The following is an 11,032-nucleotide window of genomic DNA, read 5'->3' as shown; positions in this document are numbered from 1 at the left end:
GAGCATTCGTCTGCTCTTCCTCTTAACATTAGCAGTAATAATGAACGCTGTAAAAAGCACATGAAGCATAATGAAGGGGGCGCTGTAGGAAGAAAAGGTGCAGCCCGCGAGTACAATGACAAGAAATCTCGTCTTGCACAAACAACAGCTGGCTCGAAGTCGCTTCGTAGAATTGGATGTGCCTTTAACTGCACTTCTAATGCCCCTGACACAGAACGCACACAAAGATCCTCACACACACACAAAACAAGACACAAAGACACGCACACACGGTTCAAGTACGACTTTTAGTCAGGCAAGAAAGTCATTTTTGTTGAAGGCTATGAGTGGTGGAAAAGCTTAAGACTTAATCCACTTTTCCGCTTTAGAAGGGAAGCTCATATTCTGTGTGCGAAGTTGGATTTCTTCTTGTTCTTATGACCCATCTGCCGCCATCAAATTCTCTTAAAAAAAAAAAAAAGCGAGGTCAAGAGGCAGAAGATGAACAAGGCTCTACTCACGTCCTCGTAGATGTCAAAGAAGGTGGCCATGACGGCGTTGGGGATGGCGCCCAGGTCGGATTGGTCCCAGTGGATGCGGAACATCCGGCCAACGCTCTGGCAGGGCAGAGAGGAGCTGGTGCATGGGACGTTCTCCAATAGGAAAGCCTGCTGAGCACTGGAACAAGCAAACAAAGACAAAAAAAAAAACACGTTAACGACATTCAAAAGTAAAGTGATGAAAATAGTTTACATGCGAATGGCTACAATGACTCAAAAAGATTTTTTTTGTGGGTCTACTCATAATGGACAGGCGGACAAAATTTTCTAAGTGAAATTTGGGATACCAAAGTAAAATGGCTACATAGATAGGAGTCCTTTTTAGAGATAGAAAATGGAATGGAAATGAGTTGTTAAATGAGTTGCATATATTTATTCAGAGTTCTAAAATGCACATCTCTAAATTCCACTCCGTCTTCACTTGTTTCTGTCGCCGTTTGGCTTTAATTCTCGGGGGGATTGGAACCGCCTCCCTCCCAATCTCCATCCTCGTGTCTTTTGAGACGAGCTCCCTCTCTGTGTTTGCATCTCGGTGGGAGCAACACACACAAATAAAAACACTTTAAAAATAGAACATAACGGTGAAAGGTTTTGAGACGACTTTCTTTTGGCTGGCAACGTGTCTTTGGCGTTGAAGGTGTTGCAAGACGTCTGCTGAGAGAACATTGAACGCAACGCCGAGTGTTGGAACGTTTGCCAGGGTAAAATGTCGACTGATGCAGTTTAAGTGGTTGACACAAACGCTGTTGAGCCTTGTGGGCGTACAAAAAAACCAAAAACAAAACGGCGGGTATTGTATTTCTTTGCAATGTCGACACAGATATATATCTTGAATTAATTTTTTAATCTTTTATATCTATTAATTTAAGTCCATCTCCCAATAATGATATAGATCCCAATATCATATTTTTCCTTCAAATTACACGAAATAAATGGGGATAATCTGCCATCTTTTGTCTATCTACAAAATACATATTTAATATAGACCACACAGTAAGGTGAAAAAATATTTTAAAAAATAATTCAGTGTCCCAAAAATGATGGAAACCCCTTTTGAAGGAATGCAGTAAAGAATTCAAATAGATACAAGAGTATTTATGAGTGCCATTATAATTGTCATTTTGTTAGGAAGGCCTGACTACGATGGCTTTGTTTAAAAATGACCGGCACTCTGTATTTGTAAAAAGAAAATGTAGATAAAATATAGTTGTGGCTGGATACTGTTTACAAGCAGAGAGATGGATGACACCTTGGCTCTGTGTGCCAAGCTGTAAATTGAATGAATGGGGAAAAAAAAATGGATAATGGACTATTTTGAGCAGATGACTGATAAGATAGGCGTCAAAAATATAAACTGAGTGGAAATCAACTTGGATGAAGAACACAATGTGTCCAAGAAGTAATTGATTGATTGTATGCAAGATCAGGTGGCTAAATTAGCCTTCAAGACAAAATAAATTCACAGCGGCTCGCTTCCTTCACACAGACAATGCCGTAGATTTCACCAGGAGGCGGAGCAAAGTAATTTATTCTTAAAGAATCCAAGTCGCTGATTAAAAACAACACTGTGACTTTAGGTCATGTCAAATGTTAAGTTTGTCGAGCATAAGAGCTTGGCGAATCAGATGGACGGAAGGGGGGCTAAGGGGGGGGGCGGGACTTGAGCTGGATTAAACCGCACCAATTACACATATAAAGTGTATATGTTGAGATCTGGAGGTTTAGAACATGTCTTCTGCCGTTTAATCTGGAAGCATTTGCTGTGTATTGACAGTTTGGAGAGTGTGTGTAGAAGGCCTTTCCACTATGGTGTATGTTTGTGTCCTTTCTGGTATTGTTAGGCTTTAAAAAAAAAAAAAAAATCCTCTCAGCACTGCAGAGGGGGAGGTGAACTCAAAGTCATGAGGTGGAGAACATACCCACACATATGGACACAAACAAATACAAAACGCATTTAGATTCTACTATTCTGCTTCCAAAATAATATTCTGATTTCCTACGGGGGAAACTGATTATCCAAGAAAGTATTCAACAAAAATCAATTTTCATGAATCGATGTGAGTCAATGAGCCGCCTGGAATCTGAATTCTTCGGTGATGTTGAAGTAATAATCATAGTTGACCCAAAGTACGGGCAAATGAGTCATTATCAAGCAAAACGACATCTTACGATTTTCGTGTCAAGGTGTGCTCGAGTACCTTTGGGGCATCAATTAGGACAAACTGCATGTCTGTAGGGAGTCTGTGATTCCTAGCGCTTCCCTCCACCCATCTAATTGGTCCCCGGAGGCGGCAGTTGGCCAGCGGGAGCTCAGACAGATGATCGTTTTGAGAAAGTGCTACCAGGCTGCGTCGGGCGCATGCTAAGCTGTGATCTGCCGATTCACGCGCTGGTTTCCAGGCTCCATTAACCCGACCATCTGCTGCTTGATCTGCACCGCTTTGACTTTTCTACATCACAGACGTGGACACTAGCAAAAACTCACACCACTGCGTAATTTCGTTACTTGGTTTCCATATTGGGTAAAGGGACAAACGATTAACTGGAGTATTAGCTGAGTTAGCGGTTAGCATGTGTGATGGCCCCCGTTCCCGTCGATGTTACCGTGAGTTGACAGAGTAGACTCCAGCGACTAAGTGTGCATTCTTTGTTTGAGTCCTAAAAAGCATGGGGGACGACTCGGGGAAAAACAGGATTATCTGACGTAATCCCGGCGATCCTTTTATATGCCCGCGATTAGTTGAGCGCGGCGGAGTGTCGATGCCGTTGCGGCAACGGTGGGATTAAAGCTTCTGTTGTAGTCAAAACACCTCACGGGAGCTTCTTGTTACCGTCATGATCGCACTACTCGACATAAAATATGACAGGATTACCTAAATATTAGAAACGGCTTTGTGTAAAACGCACTACGGCAAATATAAATTGATTATCTTTGTTTTTGACACGATCTGAGAGGCCTGGACGGTTAAAGACAATACTGCGGTGGGCTAACAAGGCAAACATCAGTTGTCTGTAAAGAAAAGAAAAAACAAAACACAGGAAACAACAAGACGATGACGCCGACAACCAGAGGAGTGATCTGAAATGGCATCGCCTAGCAACAGCCCGCTAAGCTCTTGGCAGCTGCTCGGTTGGGCCGCATACAGATAAACGGCAAGGCACACACACATCGAGATATAAACACATAAGAGTCGACTCATCGTTGATACGGTAAAAGTTAGGATTTAGTCAAACCAGGTATGTGTGTGATGAATGTCCTATCCTGAAGATATTTACTTTAGGGTTGAGAGGTTGTTGAGATTTCCTGAACATGATCCAGATATGATTGTCCAAGTTTTTGCTTATTAATTACTGCACCCTTGTTCTCTATCGGAGAAAACGTCCATTTCATTTGTACGATTTTTACAATAACATTAAGCTGGTGCTCAACATTTTAAGACTATTTCGGCTCGATGTAGGGACAACTTCCAGCAGAAATATTTTTCTTATTATCCGGCTGGCGTTGAATTCACATTTTTCTCTTCACTTCCCCGAGGCTCATCTTGTTGATGGGCGCTCAAAAACCCGTTTGATGAAAAGCGTAACATTAAATGACGATTTAAACGCCTCGTTCGGTGTCAGGTGCTTCGCTGGGAGTTGCTCCGGTTCAGCCGTTTTCCATCTGTGACCTCATTTCGCCTTCTCAAAATAGCTCAACGTGTGCGTCGCGAGGTCGGCGGGTGACATTTAGAGCCCACCCCCGACTCCCCCATTTTTTTTTTTTCCTGGCGGTCTCATGAAAGCCGGGCGGACCCATTCTGCATCAAACGTTAAGAGGCGGCATGATGCTCGGCCTCTCCGGAGTTGGAAGTGGACGAGGGAGTCCACCGGACAGACCGGCACTGTGTCTTTGTGTTCATTGTCCCACATTCCAATAAAAGATGGGGGGTACTTTACATTTTCTCCCCCTCATTCCCTGGGTGTGCTCTGCTTTGCTAATGATGATTTGTGGTGGTAGCATTAGAACTTAGCGCGAAGGCTATAACTCAGCCTAAGTGCTCCCATTCTGACTCCCAGCAATGAGCAATAGGAGCTAAATTCGAATTTAAAATGGAGTCCACTCCAAAGTCAGTTGCTAAGTCACGAGCAGGGTGACACGGGGGGGGAAAAAGACGTACCTGATTCCCGTAGCGGGAAGAACCCACGGGAATTTACTGTGAAGACGGATAAACAGACCTAAAAGTCACATCAACTCTTCAAGAGAAGGCTAACGTAGAAACAATTGAACCGATTCCCGCGGCAAGACCCCCACCCCTATGTAATTTGTAGACTGAGATACGGGTCGATATCCATTTAGTCGTTGTTGTGCCGCCAACTTAAGAAATAAATGCCTCCCTCATAGATCGCTTGGTAAACCCCCACAGGAAAAAAACAAACAATCCAAAAAGTGGAAATGGGAGATGTTTGGAACTCAGGTTTTGTCGCCGTGCCTAAAACCTTAAATCTTGAAATGATTTTGAAAGTTCGTAAAACTCTTGGGCCTCTTTCATCTCGCTGCAATTGAGTAAATTAATGGTTGTTATTTTCTCAGTGAATCCTTTTTTAAACTGAAAGTGTACTGTATATTGGAATTAGTTGAATTAGGATTATTCAGACCTTGAGCGAGGCTTGCACTTAAATTGCTTAAATTGGGATTTAATGATTTTATAACCTAATTCAACAGTGCCATTGAAAAGCACAAGATGTTGGGAGAACAATAAAGCACATTTTCTCCTGGCCTTGGGTGAACGCTTACTGCCAGCGGGACCTTGACTCCTTTGTCAAGTGTTTTGTCTGTGCTAAATAAAACACACACACAAACACGCGCGCTCCTTCCCGTGTGCGTCGCCATGGTAACATTCCGAGCCGATCTCCATCAGCGTGGATCAAAGTCATTTTTGAAACTCGGCTCAAATTGCTTTCGCTTCTCTCGACGCGGTAATGCTGACATTGCTGTCAAGTAGCCTGCTTTCAATACGCTTTAGTAGGATTTCAGACAAAAATAGAACATTGGAACATTTTTATTGGGGGGGAGGAAAAAAAAAAAGCCTTTTAGAGAACGTTCTCAAAATATTCCAACCATTGTTTTTTAATGCACAAATGGATTTTGCTTTTTAATTGGCTTTTATTTGCCCATACTTTTTTTTTTAAAAGAAAAAAATAGTCTCAGTTTTTCATTTTTACACCATTATGTAAGATTATTAGGGAAAATTGAGTGTCCCTTGCAGTAGAAAACAATTTTTTTTCCATCCACATGACACTACCATGATATCTGATGATATATAATTTGATGTGCCGAGACATATGTACTCTAAGTACCCCGGACCCTTCAAGGCCCCTCTGAGAGCCCCGAAAGCGTAATGAGGAAGACGTAATTAATTTTCAATGTTAAATGGGTTAGTCAAAGAGGGAGCCATTATCTTTTCCCGCGGAGTATCTCTGACAAGGAAATTTACAAAAATTAAAGAATATATGAGATAATTGCTCTCCTGTGTGTTTATACGCTTGCTTCAGCGAGGATTGCTCCCCTCCGATGCTATCCGAGACCCCCCCAGAGTACCGCAAATGCTACACAGAGAGAGACACACAATCCTCTCTGGGGATTGAGTGCGTAATTAAAGAAACCATTGTGAACATAAGCGCCGAAAAGTAATTCTCAGCACCTCCAGTCCTGTAGGTGGAGGTAATGAGCATGTGAATGCAAGCGGAGATACACAAAGCTAACTTTTATCAGAAAAACTTGCTAACGAGTCGGTCGACCTAATAACCTTTTGACGAATATACGCTAACTCACCATCATTCTTATTATTTTACCATGTTTTTGACTTTTATGTTTTTACAAGCTCAATTTTACTGCATCTGAAACTATAATAATAATAATAATACAGACTTTCCTGGCTATTTTATTGACTGTTTGCAAACAGCACTTTGTTACGGTTGTGGTTGTTTTCGTGCCCTATAAACATTAATGGGTTGAGTATGTCAAAAAGAAGTAATGCAAATCTTTGTAAACAGTGAATGGCTCATTAAATCTTTTTGCCGGCACTGGGATAGCATTATTTATGGTATTTTCACGTCTTTGCGGAGGAAGCGAATGTATTTTGAAGACTTTTATTCTGTCATTGATATTTGTAAGCGTTAGCGGTTAGCAGCAAGTTAGCAGGCTGTTACACCGCAAATAAGGAAACACTAGAGTAGCATGTTTTGTTTTGTTTTTCCCACTCAGCATAATGTCCTTGCTCAATGCCATTCCAAGCCCTCTTTCATCTCCCATTAAATGCAAAGATATCCGATGCCATGAGATGAGGGTGTCAATCACGCTCCTCTTTGGCGTGTAATCTTTTCTGACAGAATCATCCGCTGGGGTCTAAGTCACATGACCTCTGTAGCTTTTTAATCAAGATGCCATATTGTCATGCGTGAACAAGAAGAATCAACATGATGACTGCGTGGGATAAAACGCTATTTATAATCAAGACAATCTAAGACTATCAGAAAACTTCTACACAACTCGACAGAACTTAGATATTAATGACCATGACGATGGAGATCAATTTTAATTTTATTACCTCACAAACTAAATTACTGGACCGACTCACCAACACCTAACAGAAACCTGAAAAAAACACAACCCACAACTAACCAACCACTGTACCAATCTAACGGACTACCTAATCCACAAAATTACCCAAATATCTATCTACCAACAAATCTAAATGTCAGTCCAAAATTAATGAATGGATTTTTGTCTTCAAACACAAAGCATGTGTGTAGCCAGTCTCCAAAATTCAATTTTTTCTCTTAATCCCAACACGCTTAGCTTTTGTGCAGCCTGAGAGTTTGTGTTTCAACAATTCTCAACACACACTCGAAAGATGAGCCAACGTCTGGAGGCGCTGTCTGTCCCGTGACCTGGATTTAATGCTTGTTGCTTTTAGGAGCCGCCGGTGCAAATGACACCCGGGTGCAGAAGAGGACGACGGTAACTCAAACGGACTCGGATGACCGACACTAATGTCAACGTGGCTCTTCTGCAGATGTTCCCTATTATTCATCCAATACAATTCACCCCTCCTCTAACGCCGTACTAATCCTAATACCAATTAAACATCCCATCTTAAATCTTACATCCAATTATTTGAAAGCGTTGTCTGACCCACGTAAGGTATCGATGCGAGCCGTGGTTGTGTTTGAATCGTGCAAATATGTGCCTAATGTACACGTAGCATGAACACAAATCAGCAAATCTATAAGGTGAATAAATATCCACGATGATAATGAGTCAAGGAGCTGAGATAAGATAAATGGGGAAAATCCAATGGCAATTACTCAAAGGTCACATAAAGAACATAAATCGTAATTTGAAATGATTCTGAATAAGAGTCTTATGAACTGCCTGTTAATCAAACTCCAGTGTGTTAAAATGGGGTTACCAGAAATGCACTAGCGTTAGCGTACTCACAGAAGACAGCAGATTCGGATGTTTCGGGAGTACTCGTTCACTTACCGGAATTATCCAACTCAATGGAATTACTGCAGCCTCAAATGATTCAGTCCCCTGACAGAAATGAGCAGGCTCGGTCGATTCACCTTAATCGGCTTATTTCGTGACTTTAGTTGCGGGATTTACAGGAAAGATCTGTTGAATCTTAAATACGTGTATTTTATACCGAGGTATCATTTCACTGACTTTTGAGAAATTACAAAAAACGCCACAAATAATTTAACTGACTGGTGACACAGGAGATTCATTCATGAGTCACACAAGTCCATAAAAATCAATCTACTCTGTCACTACTCGAATCCATTTAACTCAGTCATGATGGTCATTTTGTGGAAACGCTGTGGGAACGCAAGACTGAACTGGCAAACAGTGGAGATTCTATCAGGCACCCATGGAGACTTTGAGCATATCTTTTTTTTATCTCCCAAATGTGTCATTTAAAAAAACAGTCATGATGGCGAGCACTTGTGAAAGCTTCTAAAAATAAAACAGCGAGAAGATGAAAAGGCTGAGGGAGCACGAGAGCTTGGATTTAAGTGTGTGCTGTCTAAATATTTGCTCGGGAGGAAATCATAGATGTGCGTCAGGATGCATTGATACAATCGCTAACATAAACTGCGTTAGGGTTAGCCTTGGTGGCTATCAGCTCCGCATTTATTGCAATATCCCAAGCGGTGAATGTCAGGCGAGTCCCGAAAGATTCATCGTTTGAGTCTCAACGGCTCCGCTCGTCCTTGAAATGATTTCCGCCTCATTTCTTCCAAGCGTATACTTCCATATCCGGACTTAAATCTTGGCGTGATTATCGATTCCGACCTCGATTTCAAAGGCCACTTTAAACCTGCGACTAAGCCTTTTTATTACCATTCGATGAACTTTAGGATTTCGTCCAAACGTGACGGCAAACCAGGCTGATGTATTTTCAATAGATTGATCCGGTGTTTGCTAACCTTTATTAACCCAAAGTACATATTTGACAGACACTACCAAACACAAATGTCACAAAAAGCAGTTTCAGTAAGAAATGGTATTTCGAGAATCCTCCTCACCATGCTGTTGATATTTTAACACCTAGAGATCATCCTGAATTTTCACCCCGGTATCACTCACTTGAGGCGAGTAGTTTATATGTTTGCTACTGGCGGGATTATGACGCCAATGGGCTTACAAACGTAACGGAAATGGAAGAGGAAGCTGGAGCAGCTCGTGTGATTAGTTCTGGTGAGACCTCAGTCATTTCTTCATGGCAGGGGTGGGGTGGGTTGGACGTACAAGGGTTAAGCCTAGCGGGACTTAGCGATGATTATTTACAGCTTTGTAGGGTTCGAATGTATGTGTGTGTATATCTTTTGAGGCTCTTACTCACTTTTTCTACAGTCTCTGACAATGGGCCAAAGCACAGTCACATCAATCAGTATGCATCAATGATCGCAGCTCTGACCTCTTCAGTATCTTATCTTCATCTCTTAAGATAATCCATATAAGGTCTTTCAATGCAAGCACCCACACACACCGATGCACACCAATGCACCTACTTTGGGGTCGGCGGTGTGCAGGCACATGGCGTAATGACTTTTAAAAGGGTTTTCTTATCAGCGTCTACGTCTGCATGCTGAAGATCACGCTCACCTTAGCTGCCTTCTTTCGCTGGTGCAGGGTTGTGCTCAGACTGACTGAATTAATGTTGATAACTCGCTACTCACGACCATGAAACGCATCAGGAATGGAGTAGAAGTGGGGGCTGGGATGGTAGACGGAATGGAGTTATTTTTGAGGTGATGTACGAAAGTGCTGCACGACCTACACATTTTTACTATCAAGTAAAACTCATTTGGTTTACAGTACAAAATAACGAAAAAATCATTTGAAAAAAACCCAAAATAACTATATAATTTTATAAGAGAAATAATATATATATATATATATATATACGGCTAGTCAGCCGTATATATATATACGGCTGACTAGCTCAATCAGTAAGTGACATGACTTACAAACGGAAGACCCGGGTTCGATTCCCGGCAGGGGCACAATATGAGCAATGAGCGATTACCTTACCATCAGTCAGTGTGGGTCCTTAGGCAAGACCCTTAACGATACCGCCTACCTCAGAGATAATGAGAGTACAAGAAACGAAAGACATGCCGGCTCAGACGTCGCCCGGACAAACAAGGTCTGCGTCAGGTGCTGGGGAACCAGAGCACCCTGATGAAAAATGGGCTACTGGAACAAGACACAAATGGGCGAGATGCGAGAATAAGGATCTGTTGGAATGCTACTACTCCAGCAACCCGAGCGAGAGGGGTTACATGCGGAGAATGCGGGAACAATGGCAACTTCAATACCCACAGTCAACACTATCGGCCAAGCAACTAGTAGCTCAATGTTCCAATATCCATAAACGGCACCTGCTATCACACCTCGAGATTGATGAGATACAACACAAATGCCATAGCGAAGGCCAACCAGAGCACCAGGTCAGAGACGAGTTAAATCCATGTAAAAGCCCAGAGGTTGGGTACGAAACCCCAATAAGCACAATCAAGCTGAACGAGGCAGCAACTGACCTGAAGAACAAGATCACGGTGAGAATGAATGCTCGGGAACCTAGATACACACTGCAGAGGCTAAGTGAAGTACCCTCAGAAAGTCTCCTAGAAGATGTGAATGCAGCATTGACAACAATTCCTACGGCTACCATCACTGAAACCAATGAGCTGATATACACCTCAGCAGCAGTGATCCTAGAAATGCTTGGCTACAAGAAGAATGACCATATGCGACCACAACAGTGCCCACCATGGAAGAGAAGGCTGGAGGCCAAAATCAAGATAGCACGGAGAGAAGTGAGCCAAATGACAGAGGCCCAGAAAGGTGCAATGAAAAAGCAAGTAAAGGAACATGAGAAACTTGAGAAATATCAAGGGCTCAGAGAAGAGCTGGAGAAGACCTGGAGAGTTAAGACTTCAGT

The 11,032-nt window shown here is 42.3% G+C and overlaps 1 protein-coding gene across 1 annotated transcript in view; it reads right to left on the bottom strand.

Moving 5' to 3' along the window:
* Positions 1-11,032, bottom strand: part of itfg1 (integrin alpha FG-GAP repeat containing 1) — a 48,552-nt gene that overhangs the window by 16,508 nt on the left and 21,012 nt on the right. Inside the window, exon 11 of the mRNA XM_049717107.2 lies at positions 501-657. Coding sequence (XP_049573064.1) covers positions 501-657 — 157 coding nt within the window. The remainder of the gene's footprint in view (positions 1-500; positions 658-11,032) is intronic.

Source organism: Syngnathus scovelli, chromosome 4 (assembly GCF_024217435.2).
Source record: "Syngnathus scovelli strain Florida chromosome 4, RoL_Ssco_1.2, whole genome shotgun sequence".
Lineage (NCBI taxonomy): Eukaryota > Metazoa > Chordata > Actinopteri > Syngnathiformes > Syngnathidae > Syngnathus > Syngnathus scovelli.
The sequence above is the reverse complement of the archived record's forward strand: the minus strand, read 5'-3'. Positions and strand labels throughout refer to the sequence as shown.